General features: G+C 38.9%; 1 protein-coding gene across 1 annotated transcript; it reads left to right on the forward strand.

Moving 5' to 3' along the window:
• The first annotated feature begins 246 nt into the window (after positions 1-246).
• alx4a (ALX homeobox 4a) lies at positions 247-20,138 on the forward strand. The gene is made up of 4 exons (XM_032560213.1): positions 247-972; positions 11,044-11,363; positions 14,792-14,920; positions 16,199-20,138. The coding sequence occupies exons 1-4, from the start codon at positions 621-623 to the stop codon at positions 16,517-16,519; spliced, it is 1,122 nt and encodes a 373-aa protein (XP_032416104.1). The 5' UTR covers positions 247-620; the 3' UTR covers positions 16,520-20,138.
• The last annotated feature ends 963 nt before the right edge of the window (positions 20,139-21,101 follow it).

Consider the following 21,101-nt stretch of genomic DNA (forward strand, 5'->3'; position numbering starts at 1 on the left):
TTCTTTCAAAATTTTTAAAGACAAAGTTTTATTCAGAAGCCCCATTTTGCGGAATATGGATAATTTGCCCTTGATGAACCATTGCGAATCAAGCGTAAAATTGCGCGCTCTCTCCATCTCTCTCCGCCCCGGTGCTGTCCGTCACCCATCGCTTTTTATTCATCTCCAAATTACATTAATGTCATGTGTTGAGCCCCACGCCCCTGTTTTGCTTTTTTTTTCCCCCTTTCTTTTTTAGCAAATAAGCAACCTAACTCGTTCATGTCATCAGCATAATCACTTGGGAGAGGTCCCTGAGGCCGGGAGATCTGGGTCCTATCCTCTGAGGGGAGACGGAGGTTTGTGTAACTCTACTCAAACCTGAGGGGGAGTTCGGAGTGTTTGGTCAACGACAGTGGTTCCTGGAAAAGATCTGAATCGCTTCATAACCAAACCCAGCTGCGGTTCTGCTGCGGGCTGCAGCCTCTCTGTGCGTGCATGCGTGCGTGCGGGTGCTTTTTCATCTGAATGAGGTAGACGGAGAGGAAGGGGTTTCTGGAGGAGAGATAGAGAGGGAGGGAAAAGAGGAGAGGGGGAAAAAAAAGTTTGGTCTTCTTTTTCCCTTGACTCTTTTTTTAGGCATGAACGCCGAGACCTGTGTCCCATACAGCGACATGACATCCATGGATTCATATTATAGCCCCTCTGCTGCTCAAGGTAGGGATCACCAGGCGGACCACTTTAGGACATTTCCAGCAAGTGACATCAAATACAGCTCCACCGCCTTCCTGTCCAGCAAAGGTCAGGCTTACGGAGAGAAGTCCCGGAGCCCCTTCCAGCAGGAGTGCCAGTCATTGGATGCCGCCGCAGCTGGGCAAGGCTCTTTCAGCAAATACCACCTCTTCATGCAGAGGTCCTCCTGCAAAACACCGCCCGCGGAAGACAAGCTACTCCCGGAGAGGGGACACAACGGAGCGCTCGTCCCGTGCTATGGTGAGTGGAATAAAACACGGGTTTCCATTTAAAAAAGTTTTGTAAAAAGTAAATTAAAAAAAAGTTCCTTATAAAAAGAGATGGTAATTAAGGGTAGAGCATTTAAAACTCTGTATCAGAAAAGAAAAAATCCACCTAACCGTTTGGATGTTGTCAGCCATCATTCATTGCTCGGCTTTCTCAAAATCCGCCTGACTGGATGGAATAATGCGCTGCTCCGTCTGTCCAAAAGTCGTTTTTGAAAATAAAATTCGCCCTGCATCCTCTTCGTGTCATCTCTACAACAGCATCTTCCTCAATATCAGCAGCAACACACAGGACAGCAGCGCGTAAAAGAAGAAGAAAAAAACCCGAAAAAAAACAACAACATGGCCCTGCAGCTGCAGAGCGCGCAGCCTGGTTATGAAGACGACTGACCTCCATGTCCCTCAAACTATCAAATTGTCTGTTTGGACATCAAAATCAAATTAGGGCGCAATTAATGTGCTAATCTGCATTACAATCCTTAAAATTGGAGCTGAGTCGGACAATTGAATTAACGGGTTTTCAGATGGCACACGCGGGGAGGTTCAAATTAATAATATTTGTGTGTCATTGCGCGGCTTGATTGGGTCCAGTTAGATTAATTTGCACAAGGAAAACTGCTCTAATTAGTGACTAATTTAGGTGACTTTAAAATGAGGAACTTTCCCCCTCTGTCTTTTACATAGAACCTGCATGTTTTAAGGTTGTTTGCAATTTCTCACCGAAAATGACGCAAATCCTCGATAAACCGTGATTAAACTGCAAAGACGAATTATTTCAAAGACTCAAACAATCTTCACTGACAAATGAGCCCTAAAATATCTTAAACTGGTTGTAGAAAATAATAATAAAAAAATATACACACATTTTTCTTTTACTTCTGTCTACTTTAATTAATAAAACGTACACAAATCTGTATTCAGCCGCACGATAAAGAAAACCGTGCGCTCAGGTGTTGTTTTCTTTTTCCTTTTTCTTTTTTTGCACAACAGAGCAATTCTACTCGTTATCATTTTTATCGAACTCCTTTGCGCTTTCACGTTTCAACAAATGTTTTTTTTATTACTATTATTTTAAGAAAAAAAAACCCATTTAGGTAATTAGCATTTTAAAAAAGGAATGAGAACGAGCTATATTTTTAAAACTCAAAAAATATTTTAATGTTTAAACGCAAAAGATCAAACTCAATAATGGACATTTCTGGACATGACGGGGCGCTTTTGCGTCATATTTCGCTGCGGTTCTCCGACCTGCATATTCATCATTCCTGCAATGAATCTGAAGAGCAGTTTTAAGATGTTTTGACAGCTTAGTCTTCTGGTAGCTCTTTATGGCTCCATCTTGTCAGGACCAGTGAGATAATTCTTCTTTTTCCTTTCTGCCTTTCTTCTTTCTTTTCTTTTTTTTTCTTTTTAGCTCATGTGGGTCTCTTAAAACCGGCTGTTAAGTTTTTAGCACCCATTAACCCTGATATAGATCCGGTAAAAAGAGATGAAATAAAATTTTATATTACGTTGTAAACGAGGCACTTGGTAGGCTGAGTTTAAAAACCGTAAACACTCAGGATGCGAGACAGGAGGGTAAAATAAAATAAATAGAAAAACCGAAATACAAGTTTATTTATTTATTTATTTGTTTGTTTATTTGCAACACATCCTATGAGGTGAATAATATTCGAAATACGTTAAAACCTCTAGGATCATTATTTTATAGTTTCATGATTGTTTAAATGTAGGCCATTTCTTAAATCAGGTTCTTTAAAGTCTAAAATACGCCAGAGCGGCTCGTCTGGCATTCTTGTTTTACAGCTAAGCAGCGGATTCACCGTGAAGGAAAGGCAGGAAAAAATATCTCGGCCCTAAAGACAGAGGAACTCCGCCATTAATACAACTCAGATGTCAAACTTTTTTTTTTGTTTGCTTTTATTCCCCCCCCCCCCCCCCCCCCACACACACACACACACACACCCACACATACCCCTTAGCTCACACTGACTTGACCCCGCACTGACAAACCTCCTCCTTAGTACCTCCTCAAGCTTTGGATCAGAACAGTTCCTACTCTAATCGCGTTTAGGATGAAAATAAATAACGACTCACGTGGCCTGATAAAAATAAAAAAAAACCCAACAACATAAAAAATAAGAGCCGGCTTGGAGGCTGCTTTACTCGTGATTATCGCTAATTGAACGGTCTTACTGACTTCTGACTGAGTTTAAAAGGTGGAAGTAAAATATGCTGAACCTGCTTAAGAAAAAACAAAAAAGATAAATGATTCCTCCTGTGTTCCGTACTAGAAAATACTGAAATATTTCATCTGCTGGTTCACTTCCTTTATCAGAGATGTATTTCACCCAGAAGGGGCTCAAGCTATCAAAGATGGGTTCTGGTGATGTGATATGCAGTCTGATGTTCTCAGATGGTTTAAACGCTGAGCTGCCTAACCAGCAAGCTGTCAGCTTCAACTGAGACGCTTTTGCCTGACAGAAAGCAGAACGGTCGCTTGACAAATATTTACCTACATTTGGTTCACTAAACATGTTGTTTACAGCCAGCAGGCTGTCAGTCATGCTGCTGAGAGTAACCAAGGACAGAGGAGAGCTCGGTGCGTTGGTTTTATCACATCAAGAGCATCACAACAATATGCAGAACAAGCATTGATAGGATTAGGTTTTGTTTTTAAAAGAATTGATTAATGAATAAAAAAAAACTTTGAAGTACTCACTAAGGATAGTGTGGCAAATTATTATTTTGGAAAGGCACACCAAAACAAAACGGCAGGTCAGATGGTCATTAGCATTAAGGTCAGGATAAAGGTCAGCGTTTTAAAGGTCAGAAACTTTTTCTTAAAAAAGTGCTTAATAATCAAAACTAACAATCAAAATGCTTGGTTGTAAGTACTATGATGTAGCTATCATCACTAGTTATTAGCATAAAAGCAGTATAAGATCTCTGTTGTGTAGACCGCAGAATTATAGACACAGCTCCCAGGACACGACTCCTGCCAAGAAACATTTCTAAAAACACTTAAGATCAACTTTCAAAGATTACAAGAAAGTCTGGCTGCTCAGAAGGGAAAATATAAAAGAAACACTGAGGAACTGTGCACAGTTGCATTCTACTTTAGGAAATGAGATGAAATTGTGCTGCTAATTTTGTATGAAAACATACCGTAAAAGTGCTGAACCTTTTAAAAATACTACAGAAATCAATCAATCAATCAATCTATCTATCTATCTATCTATCTATCTATCTATCTATCTATCTATCTATCTATCTATCTATCTATCTATCTATCTATCTATCTATCTATCTATCTATCTATCTATCTATCTATCTATCTATCTATCTATCTATCTATCTATCTATCTATCTTTATGATTAGACTGATCAATACGTCAATAACCTTAGTGTCCCTAGAGACTTCCTCTTTTGATGTCCCCATGTCTTCTCTCTGTGTCTGCGGGTGTTGACCTTTAGCTTGGCTTCTCTGCCCCTCATATGTTTGGAGAAGAGGGTGAGTACTCCTCTGAGCTTGCAGCAGAGAAATCATGTGAAACTCAGGCTGAAACTCTTTGGTGTCAAATTAAAACTTGCTATAGCTTTCAGCATTGGGTTCCAGTTTAACAGTATAGCAGGTCGTATTATAATCCATTAATGCTTGTGATCCCTTGTCATATTTGACCTGTGGCACAATTTAAACTAATAAAAGCTATCATTTTACCTTTTTTTTGGCCGATATAACCCTGCAGGCTGGATGTTTTGGTTCTTCAGAGTGTTTAAAGAACATTTTGGATATCATTTCAGCATCCTGAGACTTTGTCACTCTTCAGGGTTTTCAGTTCCCCTTTGTAGCCGTTTTTGACCCCAACACAACCACTTCAGCCTCTGATAACAGTCGTCTGTACAGATTGGTTGGAGCAGGGTATAATGGAAACCAGCCCAGCGGCTCGGACGGCTGAGGAACGCTTCGGCAAGTCCCTGACGTGAATGGAGGTGACAGGGACTCAGGATCATTTTACCATTTAGCCTAAAGTTTGGCAGGATAATTTACATTAGGCTCAGTTTGCGTGGCCGACTGAGAGCAGCCGGACAGAAAAATGCTCATGAAGTCCACGAGTTCTTTTGGTCTCGTTGATTCTGTGTCATGTAAACTGAAGTCTCCTACAGAAGCAGGACTGGATAAGGCAGACGGAGCGAATTAAATGTTTTAATGCTCAGAGTGAAGCAAGGTCAAAATCATAAGTTTGTGAAGGTAGCTGTTATGCATGGCATTGTGGTTTCACTAAATCTAAATCATATAAAACTTTATAGCAGGTTTTGAATGTTTGGCATTGTTCAACTGCAGCAGTGAGCGAAGAACATAAAACTGCTTTACAAAATGTAATGTTCGTATTTGTCTTTTTCCTATTTTTTATGTGTTAAGGAAATGCGTGAGAAATTAGAAACCTTATGTTTGACACTCTCCTAATAACTTGGTGTTAGTGAGCGGGTTTCGCCAAGATTGCAGATGAGGATAAATATTAGCTCCTGTTGGTTTTTGTGGATTTTTACATAAATTGAACTGCAGTTTCAGACTGTGACTTTGAAATGAATGCATTGTGGAAGATGATCAGTTGAAGTTTAATTATTTTGTTCCCTGAAACGGTGCAAAAAAAAAAAAAATATATATATATATATATATATATATATATATATATATATATATATATATATATATATATATATATATATATATATATATATATATATATATATATATATTATGGTTTCATGCGCTCCTTAGTTAAAAGCGGTGAATGACCTCCTTTGTTTGTTTTTTTTCAGAAACCTGCTTTTTGATTTTATAAACATAAACAATTAAACAAAAACACAGTTAAGCTTCAACCTGCAAAATGTAGATGTTTAAAATTTTGTCCTGCTGGGACGACTGCATGGGAACAAATATTTTAAATCAAACTGGTAAGGAAACTATGAGAGAGAGAAAGAGTGTGTGCTCAGGCAGATTTAAATGAATCAAACATTTTTTCATTGACTGCATGTTTGCTTCACATAATATTGTATTATCCACGATAGTTCAAAAAGCATTGTTTTAATGTTTTCTGCAGCTCTTAAATTCAGTTTGTTCTCATACTTTGATGAAGAAGCTTTATTTTCATTTCAATTTAGGCCCTTACGTGCAACGCATGTCAGCACATGACGCATGTCATTTTTATAAAAGGAAGCAAAATTATATTCCCTGAAAATGTTGTTTTGAACGTTCGTTGTTATCTGTCTTTATTTGAAGATTGTCAAATAAAAGGCATTGATAAGATCTTCGGCCGTGGTGGAAGGCATATGTCATTTGAATTTATATTTTTAAAATAAACTCTCCAAACAAGGTTTTTTTTTGTTTTTTAAAGTCTATAGGAACAACTTGTAGAAACAGAATTAGATTAGTGAGTATTTTTTATAATTATACCTAAAGTAATTTAGAAGAGGCCAAAATTGTTTACACATATCGAGTGCTCACCAAACGGAGAGGCAAGAGTATTGGCAATAAACACTACACTTTTTTAATATGCTAATATCTCAGCTGAAATATGATGTTCTCCTTGTGTTTTATATAATGTTGCTGTCTTATTTTCTAAATATGATAAGAATTTTACTGGCGCTGTGTGTTGACGTTAAGTTGAGGTTGCAAACAGCTTTTGTCCCCCTCTAGTGGTAAAAAAAGTATTAATATTGAATACTACTACAACTACAGCTATAATAATAATTAAACGAATGAATGATGACAAAATGTGGCTTTTTCAGATTAGATCCTGGAACTTTTAACATCTAAAAGGTCATAAAATGGATATTATGCATTTCCTTTTCTGCATTTTATCTCATTTTGCTCCTTCAACATTGGATAGCTCATCTTCTGTTTAGGAAGCATGTGGTTAATTGCTCTCCCTATCAATATGTGGTGTGTAATTTATAGTATTTCCTTTTAACACTGTGAGCTGACCCCAGTCAGGGCAGTCAGTAAAAAGCCAGGGAAGGTGCCCTGTCGCTTTACAGCCAGTTGAAATTACTCTTTGATGTTGCAGCAGTAATATCTGTCCGGGCGGTTTTGACCTTCTAGCCCGTAAGGACTTGTTCATCGACATGCACACAACCTCACAGCATTACACTGTGAGTTAAGGATATTATTAGATCAGTAAACATATAAATGTTGCCTTTGGAAGCAGACTTTTTACGCCAACTGCAGTGAAGTCAGATGGAAGTTTTCTTTGCTTTTTATACCCTACTTTCTAAGCACCTAATTGCTAGGCATCTTCTCTGTGGACATGCAAAGCTACAGCAAAAACAATGTTATTTCTCTATATAAAGACTATGTCCGCATTTTCAGCTGAGACAGACGAAATTAAAATTAAATGTGCTTCTACTGATGTCTCTGCATCAATGTTCTGTGTGAGCTGCATTTAAAAGTCTTACATATGTTGAGATGAAACGCCAAATACAGTCCTTATGTCTTTGTTGGAGTTTGCATCTCGACACTGTTCATATATATGGCATTGCTTGCAGGAGGTTTTAATATTTGTCTCACCTGTGACAGATTTGAATGGATTAAAAGCAGGAGATTGTTACAATATCACAGTCTTGCCAAAAAACTTTAGGGATGCATGTTTGGGCAAAATCCTTTGATCAGAGAGAGGCCTCATGATTTCAAACAGCCTGAGCGCTTGTGCTTTATGGGGACCACGAGTCCCAGCAAAGAAAACATGACGCAACAGCAGTTTGACATTTGCCCCCTTTGAAGCACAATGGGAAGACGTGGTCAGGTACACCAGGAGTCTATCTCCAACTATGTTGTAGAGTTTTGCTTCTTATAAGGCTTTTTGTAAAACTAAACAAAAATAAAGTAAAACACCCTCCAAATTTAATTAAATTTGTATGTCTGCATGCACAGCTCTACCACTGCAAGCAGGGGCGCCTCCAGATAAATTATAAGTGGTCGGTGAGGGGGAGGGACACTGGTTATTTAGGAGTGACACACCTGAACCGCATAATGGCAACAGCAATTAGTCGACTCGACTCAACAATGATTCCAGACACATATCAGAAGTGGTTCTGGAATGGAAAAAGCAGACTAACATCAAGCCTTTGTATGGGTCCAACTTTACTCGCTACTAGAAGTAACATCTAAAGACAAATAGTCTGATCTGTACCATGGAGAGCAACCATTTCAAATAAAATCTACCAATTATGCTATGATGTATGGCCAATATCAAATATTGACTGAAATGTTGAGTCAGAATTGTACCAAAGGTTTGTTGATGTCAGTCAAAAACATGCAGTCTTCTTGTTAGCAAACATCTAAACCAGTATTAGAGAGTTTGTTTTGATATTAGAACCTGCATTTTTTCTAATATGTTCCAAATGTTTCTGCATAATAATGAAAGTTGTGTAAACTTAGTTATTTTGGTATAAAACACAAAAAGTGGCCAAATAAATAATGATGTCAACATATATTATTTTATCTCAAAAATGTATTTGACGCTTCCATGAGGTAGAAAAATTTTTTTAAAAAGATACAGCTTTCTTCTTGCTCTGCTTTTTTGTATTTTCATGACAGCAATATCAGAAACATAAAGCAACTGCAGTTCAGTTTTCTTCAACTCCTCCTGAATTAGTAAGAGTTTCTATATCTACTCAAGATCAGACATCTTGTTGATTTTGGATTCTTCATCATTCATTCAAGACCCAGTTTTGGTTCTTGAATGAATGATGTCCGGGGTGCTGCCTCTCTCTCCCTCAACCTTTGCATCACCCTTACTGTGTGTCTCTGTTATCCCCAGATTTTCTGCTGTTCATGGTGAACCTTCATAACACTGACTTCCACAGAAATGGTCCCAGGTTGCAAAAAATGTAATTTTCTGGCACTTATTGTACAAGTGTTTCTTATTAATTGTTTTATATTACGGCACAGGGACAGAGCTTAATCAAAAATTAGTCCTATTACTGAGACTGCTCTTCTGCGAGAACAATTGCTGTTTATTGGTAGATATGGAACTGTCTGGTGCAATAATTAAAGCTTCAGTTATTTTTCTTATCAGTCCGAATTTAGCTGTATATTATAGTGATTCAACCATGTCTAATACTTGCCAGGGAGTTAATTAGTGGACTATTTCTGTACCTCAGGGGATGATAAATAAGCAGTAAGAATGGAGATCATCAGTAAAGAGACGACTTTAAGCTTCACTGAACTGTTAAATCATCTGACCTAATAGAAAAATAGGTAAGAAAAGAAAAGAACCCAGAATGGCACTTTGAGAAACTTTTTGTCTTCTGATATATAATTTGAACTAGGAAGTACTCACAATGCCTACTCCACATCTTTCAAGAAAATACTGTGGTGTAACATACAGTACATGCTAAGTTCAATACATACAGTTAAGCCCAAAATTATCCATACCATCTGGAAGATTTAAATTTAAATTTTAGCTTAATAATTAAGCAATAAGGTCAGTTAAAGAGGATTAAAATTCAAATAATAAAGATGTTTGGCACATTTTAAGTGCTTTAGAAACTTCTAAACATTGTTGGATGAGCAGATAAGCTTTAGATGTCAGCAGTCCTAAAAATAATTTGGTAAAATAATAATAGGATGTGTTACTGAAACTGAGTGAGACAGCTCTCGCTGAGCAGCCTGTTCCCATGTCCTCCACGGGAATGTGTTTTACTCAGGCGATGCATTAGCGGTCCTTTTTTCTTCTTCGAGCTGGATCAGGCAACGTTTCCAAAGGAACAGCTAGTTCACAACAGAATACTGGCAGAGGCAAAACTGAAAATTCATGATCAGAGAGCTGGCTGAGGTTTTACAGCTAAACTGCAGCCATGAAGAAATCAAAAGTGAGTGCAATCGACAGGGAGAATAAGAGATTATTTTTTTTATTGTCTTTGGAGCTGTAGAAGCCGGTCAATTTATTTGTGACAGTACTGGTGCAAAAATGGCTTTTTAGCCACTCTGAGACATTTTCACCGACAAACAGCAACTGAGTGGAGAGAATAAGACGAGAGGTGTTTAGGAGTGTGTCTTGTAGAGGACAATGCTGGTGGTTAAGAAGTCTTAGTCGTGGAGTGAAATCTGCAATGTTCAGTCACACAACATAGAAAAAAATCTGTAGTCTACTGGGTTAAGCAGCCAGTCTTACAAGCACACGCTAAATGCGCCAACACATTTCACAACAAAATTTCATCACACAGAGTGAGAAATTTCTTTGTTCCGCCCCGTCAGACCTCATAAATTAAAATATTGATCCTTCAAAGAAAGCATTATATCTGAATGCTCTGTCAGAGGCCCGTTACTGGAAGTTTAGTCAAAGAAGGCCCCTTGTTTTCTTTTGTTTGATATTAGATAGAGCTAATAAGATGATCCATGTCTATTCCCAGGAGGAAAATCATTTATGATGGTCCCAGATCAAAAAAAATCACACAAGGATTTTCATTGGAAGATTTTGTTGGATATACGACCGAAATATTCAGCAGATTTCTACATGTGAGCCAAGGCAAGAAAAGTGTTGAAAAATGACTGCAAAAAGAATGTTTAGTTTGAAGATGGCACTCTCTCTCTCTCTCTCTATATATATATATATATATATATATATATATACTGTAGATATACAGTACAGACCAAAAGTTTGGACACAACTGTGTGTCCAAACTTTTGGTCTGTACTGTATATACATTTTACTGAAAGAAGCAGGAGAGAAGTCCATCTGGCTGGAAATCAACAAGGACTCACTTATTTTGAGCACTTAGGCCAATAAGGTCACCTGAAAAATTAAAATACCTTTGAGGTCCAAATGTATCAAACACATATATCCTGCTGCATCTTTCTGTCTTCTGAAAATTACACTGTATTTCCCCCACTACAATACGTTACACTTATAATTACTCTCCTTTTTCCTAATTTATCTTCAGTTTAATAGAAACAAATTTACAAAGAGTTGTTTCATTCCAATCATTAAGGTATGAAAATAATGCTTTTAAGCGTTTCACACACTTCCTGTTTCTGCAGGTAAGGACAGTTCAGGCCTGACAGACTCTGATTTGGCCCCAGACTCTGATCCACCTGGAATGGACTCCAGATACTTGGCTGTGAAGGACCAAGGTGTCAAGGCAGCCTCCGAAAGGTCGCCGAGCAATGACTTGGCAAGTCCGCTGGAAAAAGTCGATGGTGGCGAAAGCAACAAGGGCAAGAAGAGACGCAACCGCACCACCTTCACCAGCTACCAGCTGGAGGAACTGGAGAAGGTTTTTCAAAAGACGCACTATCCTGACGTTTACGCCCGGGAGCAGCTCGCTTTGAGGACTGACCTGACTGAAGCCCGAGTGCAGGTAAGAGCGTAGAGCCAACACAACTAAATGGACATTGGATACATTTATTCTGGAAACAATGCTTTAACAAAAAGCTCTCAAGAGAAAAGGCTTTAAACAACAAAACCTCCTGGACCCTTCAGCATCTGCAGAGATAAAGTCACTCATAGAATAACATGAGAGATTTATCTAGTAATGTGGGAGTGGAGCGAGAGAGTGTGTGGGGGAGTGAGAGCTTGCAGAGGCCAGGGGGCCCAGGGTGGATCAGGGGGGCTGAGGTTTGAGCTGCCTGGGCCTCATATGTGGAGTTTAAAGAGAGCAGACTTTCATCAACACATGGCTCTGCAATGTTTTTCCATAGGATTGTCTTGATGGCTTTATCCCTTTGCACTTTCAAAGTTTAGTTTCCTGAAATTGCAAGATCTCTCCTGTCAGTTTCTCTATGAGCTGAGGCTCACAGTGCCCCTCTGACCTTTTGGCTCAATTAGCTTAGAAACTGGTCGCAAGTGCTGTAATGCATTCCCACATCAGAGAGAGTGAAAGAGACCTCCACCATATCTGCACCATGTCTTTGTGTGGTGCATGTGGATGAGGACCAAAGTCCTTGGATTTTCTTTGTTTTTCTTTCATTAAAGACCCGTTCAGACAAGAATGTGTCCCTGCTGTGGTCTCCAGGAGGTGTGAAACCTTTCCCATGGGTTTCCGTTGGTTCGTCAGCGACTGTTATAAGCATACTTCAAGTTCTGGCCAAAACAAGCCTACTATTTTATATTCTGGCTTCGTTCGCTCCGTGCCCGTCAGTTTAGATGAGATAAGAAACTGATCAAAAACAATCACCCACATGATGAGCTGAAACGGTAAGCGGAAAATTCAGGAAATCTGTGCAGCCTCCAGGGCCGTAACTCACTCCAGAGTCTGAAGGCATGCCGCTCTGCAGTTCGTGTTATCACTGACCTGCCCGCTGCAGATGGATGCAGCTTTACAGTCGTCAGCTCTCCCAACTGCCCTCTAAAACACTCAAGTTAAAAAGATAAAAGGCACAAGATGCCTTGTCAGGCAGAGGATAGGGTTTTGTGCTCCACTCAGGTAATTTGCATGCAAGAGGAAAAAAAAGACAACTCATCAGGTCAGCATCTGGAGCAAAGAAATGTTAGAACACCCTAAACTACTGATAAAAAGCATATAGCTTTTTTCTTACAAAAGAAAGGAGAGCAAACTGACCTCACCGGTTCATGTTTCACATACACGCACATCAAATAACAGGGGACCTTTTGTTAAACAATGCCAGGGCCTGGCGTTGTTTGCTTTTTTAGTCTCAGGTTTTCAAAGGAAGAAGGTGAATTCAGATCTGAGTCACATACACTACATGTGAAGGTCAGGGGTCACAGGTCAGGGGTTTCAGTAGCATCACATCTCTCAGATTTGCAGCTCTGATAGTCCAGAGAGCCGAGACGGCATCGGACGTGGAGTTCACCGGGGAAACACAGGTGTCCACATGAGTTTATAGATGAAAGATGAGACGCAGATCCCACCTACAGACAGAGGAGGCAAGACGCTGAAAGCACACCCAAAGGAGCCGAGGAATATCCGCAATGTTATGTCATGATGTGAAGTTGTCTGCTAAACTAAGATAGAATGTGAACCATATGAAACCATTTTAGCAACAAGAAGAAAAATAGTGTTTTTAAGTCATCCTGATTTTAAATTCAAGTCATTTTAGCACAGACAATTTGAACTAGCACTGCTAAACTTTTTGTCACTAAACCAAACTAAGGTTTGATGTTTAGCACAATTAGCATGACACCATTATTCCCATTTTGTAGATGCCAGAACAAAGAAAAGACAATATGCAAGCATATGTTGCGGAATTTAATACATCGATAAAAGTTTACAACAAACAGCACAGAAAAGCCTGCTGCAAGTCTTATTGAATAAACTGTATTTTTAATGAGTTTCAAATGAAAACAGTAAACATTCATGGTATATCTCTTTAACCTCAGTCCAAAGGTGCCCTCTGGTGACCTCACAGAGAATATCAACTTCTCCATTTAGAGATTTGTTTGTAGAAAATGAGAACAAAAATAGCTGATGATGAACATAAACACTGGTCAGACATCCTCCTGTTATGTTATTAGAGTTTTATGGGAGCTGGAAAACCAAAGCCAGGCTCAGCAGCCCCTTTTTTTTCTTCTCCTACTTGGTTTGGAAGGTGAAATGAGTGACAGCAGAGGCGGGTTATCAATCCTCTGAGCCGCGGTCTCACTTCAAAGTGTTTTCAGCCCCCGTACAGCCCTCCTGCTGGGGCCAGTTTGGTATTTCTCTGCTCTTTCTCTCTGGGGCAGTAACATAAATAAAGGCTCATTGAGAGTCTACCAGCTACTTAAGCTGTCAAGGTCTTTACCAATTACTGTCACAAGGCAGTGTGTGCAACATAGAAATATGTTAGAGCTGCATAATAGCCAACAGACTTGGAGCAAGGCAAAAACTGAGATGTTCATGGATTCAGGATTTGAGGAAGAATGTGGCATGCTCGATCATTACAATAAATCCATAAAGAAACCTTCAGAGACAGCCGTCTCCGACTGGGTGGTGATGATTAGGCTCAAAAGAAGACATATCAAACATCAAGGAAAGAGGGAGTATGGCCTCAAATCGGTGTGCCTTCGTAATTTAGAAGAAGACTGTGTCTCAAAGCCAGAGGTTTTAGGCTTCAGGAAATTAAAAGGGAAGATCCAAACAAACACCAATTATCATCCCATCTCCCTTTTCAATTCCCCCTTTTTGGATGATATCAGGACAGCACCAGAAAAATAGTCTGGTGTGAGTTGTGTCCAAAAAGGTAAGATCAATGGAAGAGACAACATTTTCAGGAGACAATAAAACCAAATGTTTACATTCAGATGTTTAGATTTGTTTACAACAAAAAAGGTAGATGATGATTACAGCACAAGAGACAAAAACACATTTTGATTACTTTCAGATTCTCTACTGGAAAGTCAAACACACTAATTTTTGCAGTAAACACAATGAGATTTAGACGTCAAAGACAATTATGGAAGAGAAAACGCACACACTGTGGTCAGACAACAAATAAGCTTTGGTGAGATGATTTTAGAGCTACAAACTACATGTGAATTTCTGTAGTAATTTGTCTCCAAATCATCCACCTCCTCTTCCGCCTCAGTCACACTTGTACAGCTTTAATTGCCTCTGAGTTGCAATTTTGTGACTGTGAGTTTGTGAGTTCACACTAAGGTTGTGGGCTTTTTTTTTATGAGAATCAGATTCCCAATTAAAACATCTAGATAAAAGTCCTTCCTTTTGATCTCAAGCAAAAGTGTGTTTGGGTTTGGTAACACTACATTTCTGCTATTCCAGTCTCATTTTAACTTCACCTTAAACTTCTTGCTCTCTTAAAAGATGTATAAACTTTTGTTTTTTATTTGCAGGTGTGGTTCCAGAACCGGAGAGCAAAGTGGAGGAAGAGGGAACGATTTGGTCAGATGCAGCAGGTCCGAACACATTTCTCAACTGCTTACGAGCTGCCGCTCCTAACGCGTCCTGAGAACTACGCACAGGTACAGGAGCAACATGTTAAACGTGTTCAAAACACAACAGTCCAAACAGATAGATTTGAAAAAAACACTGGGATTTTTCCTAATGGGGGTTTATTGAGTGCTAACAGGAGTCTGCACAAGAGATTTTTGTCTTAATAAGAGTGGAATAATTGAGTTCAGGTTTGGTCAGTCTTGTTGTTTTCACTTTTGTATTGATTTATGTTGAAAACTTGGTCTTCTTTTTTACAGCTAGAAAAAAAAGTTTAGCAATCTCATCAATGGATTTATGTTCAGTGAAGAATGGTCCAACTCAGCTTTGAGTAGACAGATATAGGATTTTGAAATACAGATGTTCAAGTGAAGTCCAAGTTCATTTGAAAACATCAAAATATTCTTTTAAAATAGAGTTATACCAAAAGCTGTGGGTCAGACATCAACTTTATTGATATTGGCTGGCTGCAGTTTGCTGCTATGCGTTCCTATGGCAACATACTCACCTTTGATTCAACTTGTGAATAACTGATAAAACCTTTCAGTCTTTAGGTTAACAAGGGGTGTCTTAAAATACTACAGGCACATCTCAGTGTAGTAGAATATCATGATAAATATAAAAAATATCATGTTCTATAGAATCAGTAAAATCTGAATAATATATTTTATAACTATTTGTGTGAAGTGCATGCTAGATGAATTGCTCTCTCTAAATTGACCCCAGGAGTTTGTATATGATTGGTTACTTTTCTCCTATGTTGTCCTATATTGGACTGACAACTTGTCCGGGTTTCCGATACTGGTTTGAAAGTGGCCTAATTCAAGGAATGCAACAATTATAGTTCATTTCCTTGATACTATGCATCTGTGTGCAGTTGCTCTTGAAACCTTGACTATAGACACAGTGCACATCATATCAATCTCTCCAAGAGTCATGTATGTGCTTTCTTTCTAAATTCTCTCATGTCCTGTTGCATACTTTCTTACAGTCTTTCACTCAATGAAACAAAATGCCTGGCAACAGCAAGATTAACATCAAGATAAACTTTGTTGCCCCTAAGGGACCATTTGTTTTGCAGCCAGCAAGGAACAAATGTGTCCTTTGAACAGCTTCTTTAGTCGTGTGGCTCAGTGATGGCTGGATCAGACTCAGGCTAGCACTCTTACTCATTATTGTGAAGGCCATTACATAAGATAAACAACCAGCAGAGAGTTGTAATCATTTTGTCTGAATATGACAAATCAAATATCTTATTATATATATTTTTTATGAAACCTCTACTTCTACCTTCCTGACAATGTTTTCAGATCCAGAACCCCTCCTGGATCGGCGGCAGCAGTGCCGCATCTCCTGTCCCTGGCTGCGTTGTTCCCTGCGACACCGTGACCACCTGCATGACCCCACACCCCCACTCTGCCAGTGGGGTCTCTGACTTCCTGGGCGTATCGAGCCCCGGTGGACATGTTGGACAGCCTCACATGGGCAGCCTGTTTGGCGGCTCTCCTGGCATGGCTGCAGGCATCAACGCATACGATCTCAACATGGATCCCGACCGCAAATCCTCCAGTATTGCTGCTTTGCGTATGAAAGCCAAAGAGCACAGTGCTGCCATTTCTTGGGCAACATGATGCGCCGATGCACGCTGGATGGGGGATCTTACGCAAACTAGGGGCACTTAATTCAAAACTCTGCAGGAAGAAGTGACTGCCTTTATAAATGCTGCAATAAAAATGATTATGAGCATCGGAGATGGCTGGCAGAGATTTGCCAGGTTTCAGTGCCTCTGCTGGAGGAAAGTCGGTGTGAAAGCCTGATAGAAAGAAATGCTGTGTAGTCCTAAAGACAGACAAAGAGGAGGATTTCAAACACTCTCATGCACTTATCTGCCCACGTTTATTGTCTGTGCATTGCTATAAATGTATGCCGTTTGGAGTTTGGTGCTGTTTTCATTTTTACTTTATTTAATTTTTTGTAGGATTTTTTTTCTGAATTCTTTGTCCTTTTACAGATATTTCAACCAAAAAAGCAAAAAACAGAAAGTCATTGTTAAATTTTTGAAGCCACAATGATTTCTTTTTTTTTTCATCAACAATATTTTTTAGCAAATTTTTAATATCTGAAATACTGGGGCTGTAAAGACAAACAAGTGTTTCAGAAAATCGTCCTGCACATCCATCACGTCTGGCTCCTCACTTTCAACACAGCTTTTCAGCAAATACTGCGAGTTTAGGAAAGTCTAAACCCATTAGTGATTCTGTTTCCTCACATTTAAATGTCAAGTGGGTGAAATATGATTAGGCTGAGTATGATCAAGATGGGAGATCCACCTGCTGCACTGAGTAGGCCTGTTGATGCCCACAGAGAGGAGGCAATGGACGAGGAAGTGAGAGGGGAGGCGCACAGCAGGCCTGCTGCTCTCTGGACCTGAGAGCCTTGAAACAGACACGCCTCTCTTTGAAAAAAGGACATTTTCTCTAATAAGTGGACTCAACTGAGCCCCTTGCCTTGCTTCAGAGAAGGAAGCGCCCTCTACTCAGTCAGACTGTCAGGAATAACACAGAAACAAGCAATCCCCGTGTTTGAAAGAGAGAAGACCGGCACAGATTACAAATGTGCGTTGACACTTTGAAGCTTTTCAAGGACTTGTCGTTGTTTAACTTTTAAGGATTTTCAACAAGAATGTGTCTAGCTGTCAAAGCAGTTAAGTTATTAAGAAACCACAGTCAAAGCTGAACAAGTGGTATTTTTTTTTTTTTTTTTTTGCTAGTTGCTCTATTCAAAGAACTTAAAGCATCAAAGTCACTGTTAATTAATGAAAAACGTCTTTATAGGGGGATGGCCATGTGACAATAACACAGTCATTAATTATAATCTACATTTCAGGTGAAGCATGAAAGAAGCCTGACAAAAAGTCTAAATCTTTGAAGTTCGTATAATAAAAACATTCTGGCAGAGTTTTAGTATGGATGTTATTGTTAGGTTCAATGTCTTTCAAGAAAGAAGGAAAGATAAAAGAGCTCATCACAGTCCAAAAATCAATTGGCCCAATAAACAGTCCTGTTGCCACTGAAGAGAAGCACAGAACCAAAAACATCTTTGCAAACAGATTCAAATAAAAGGAGATCATTGTAGAACAGCATCTAAAGATACTAAACATGGAGCAGGTTTTAATTAAGTTTTCTATTAAGTCATGTTTTTGTACTGTCAAATCTATGCTTCTGACAACGGGTTATCCGTTTCAAGTACAGGCCCACAGCATAATACCACCTTTGCCACATTTTTGGTACACTCCTCATTGTAAAACATTGCCCTTTCTAGACTTGCTGATAATCTTTAGTGAAGCCTAATTATACCAGTGCCTACTTAAAACGTGGTTAAGAAAATCTTGGCCAGTTGTCTCATGGCCTGTTATTGACTAAAAGTCTGATGTTTTCATCATTATAACAAAGAAACAGAAATCAGTCAATTTCCACATAGAGAAATTAATACAATCTTGTGCTCTACCAAATTTTTAAATTTGGCGTAACATATTTTTTGTCAAAGAAAGAATTGTTATTTTTATGTTAAAAGAAATTTAAAACAGTCAAAAGGACAGTAAGGTTATCAACAATAGAGCCTAGGACAATTAAGTTTTTTTGTCATTGTTGAAAAGAACTTTAGTTAAATTCACCAGTTATTATAGGTTTTGATTGTTTGTTTGTTTTGTTTCTTGTTGTTTTTTACAAGGGTGTGCACCTTCAGTGAGTACTCAGACTGCTTATCAATAATTTAAAACTGGTTGTACAGTAAAACAACAGGTATTACTTGCTAGATACAGGAAGGAGAATAGACAGATAAAAGTCAGGTGGATTTAGCCAAATGTTTCACTTCTAACTGGGGATATCATATATTTTAACAATAAGGACTAGTTTCCCCCCTGGCAACAGCTTCCTCTAGTGACAGAAATAGCAAATGAAGTTTTCCATAGTTCTATAGCATAGGGGTGGACATATTTCCTGTGACCAGAAAGCTAAACATAGGCTTAAAGCATAACAAACATGTTCATTTTCTCAAAGAGTCAATCTGAAATATTGCACCAGGTCGAAAGGCAGAGGATTTCCCTAAACTGAACCACATCAACTTTCCCTTTTGTTTGGTTGGAGCAGCAACTTACAGGCCAAAATCTGTCAGCAGAGATCACTGTAAAATTATCTGCATTATATTAAACTCTGCTGCGAAAATGGTAGGATATGTGTTTGCGTGGAAGACAAAGTGTATTCTTTATGAGGTTGCCCCCCCACCCTCCTTTTAGCTGAGGGGTTGAACGAAGGGCGAGCTGTGAGGGCGTCTGTGTGTTCCGGTGTTCTGGGAAAAGGACAGTGCACACAGCTGCGGTCGAGGGGTAAATGCAAAACAAACATGCCTCACACATGCTTCCAGCTTCAGCTGTCACAGCTCTGCTTTCAAACGATTCTCCCCTATCACACATGATGCACCGCGCCTCTTCCTGGGCTTGCTTCCATCACGTCCAACAGCCCCAATGCTGCAGCCAATAATCAGCTGCAGGGTCCGAGGGCCGCACAGATCAGTAAGGCTCTTTAATTAACACAGAGCCATGTGGAGGCTGAAGACCACCATATTGTGTGTCAGGATGGACGGGAGCATCTGGTTTAATGAAGACTGTCCATCTGCACAGAGCACGCAAACGCTGTAGCACTGAGTTGCTCAGGTTTACAGAACACATACTCGGTGTTCTAGCTTTTTTAAGAATTTAGGTTTTGCTTGTCTTTTTTTGGTTGTATCTTTTATAGGTCTGTTAATGCGAGGAAGCGTCTTCCTGTCCGCTGCGTTGATTCTGCCATGAATGATTCCATTACCCAGTTTTCTCAGTTTCTGATACTACTGAAGTCAAGTAATCAGCATAGGAGCAACTATATGATGAATATATGTGTTGATGCATTGTTGTACATGCGGAGAAGATTGATGTGTCGTAGCTCTTGGAATTGTAATTAAATTGATGTTTAGTCAATATTTTTGAATCAGTTTATCAAGTATTTAAACATGCTTTTCAGTACTCTTTGAATATACACTTTTTTATTGAAAACCTGGAGGTGTATACATGTATTTTCAAAGATGAATGAACAGAATTTGTCTGCTTATGTTCTTTAAAAGTTTTTTTCATGTTTGTGGCTTTAAGCTACACTTTGAGTTAAGAAATCTGCTCTCGCATGTGTTGTTTGAGTGATTAAAGTACTATAAGTTATTGCACCTTGGTGAGAGTTTATTACCATGGGCATCCAAGTTATTTTCTCACATCTGTCTGGGTTGATGGTGTACTTGAACAGGCTTAGAAAACGTATGGTAATAAGTATGGTAATAAGACACTTTCCTTGGGGATTATGCCAATTTACACCAGAAAACTGGAAATTGTGGCTAATTTATACAAACTGATTCATATACAAACATAAACATTTGTTTAGACATCCTTGTGTTATTTGCAAGTTAAACATTAATGCCACATATTAAAGATGTTAATCTACTAATATCACCAAAACCTGCTTTCTTTAAATATAGTTGGGTAACTTAAATATCCTGAACTCTGGGTTCCAAAATCTATTGGCAGTAATTCAAAAAATAGAGAAATCTCTGGTGCACAAAATGATGTAATTTGCAGTGCATATTGAGAGGGTGGGGGGTGAGTCAACATCCCCTGCAATAAGCAGCAATGTGTGCATGTTATTGAGGAATATTATAAACTCAAGAGTACTTTTATAGAATCCAGTTGTTTTAGTCATATGAATTTCCCCCCAAAAAATGTAAAAACCCAGCTTTGAGCCAACTGGTTTATATTCATTTAATCCCATGCAAAATTTCTAAATGTTAAATATCCAGGAAGTTTGTGGTCCTACGTACAGTTCAGTAAAGTGTTTCACCCTGTTTCCTTGCCATCTACTGGGCAGCTCCTGGAGGATTCTAGCCCTTTTGGCCAGACGCACACTTGTATTACAGGTAAAAAAATAAAATAAATGCTAACAAACAAATAAGGACAAACTGTTTTATGCAGTGATTACAAATTATCTCATTGTCAATTTAAGTAGACGTTATGTATCCCTGGCTAATAAAAAGCCCTGCCTACATTACGTAGTATATTCTTGAAAAATATTTCAACAGCATTAACTACTGTATTTCTGCAGTTAAAAAAAAAAAAAAAAAAAATTGCTTCTTAGCCTG

This window comes from Xiphophorus hellerii, chromosome 4 (assembly GCF_003331165.1).
Source record: "Xiphophorus hellerii strain 12219 chromosome 4, Xiphophorus_hellerii-4.1, whole genome shotgun sequence".
Lineage (NCBI taxonomy): Eukaryota > Metazoa > Chordata > Actinopteri > Cyprinodontiformes > Poeciliidae > Xiphophorus > Xiphophorus hellerii.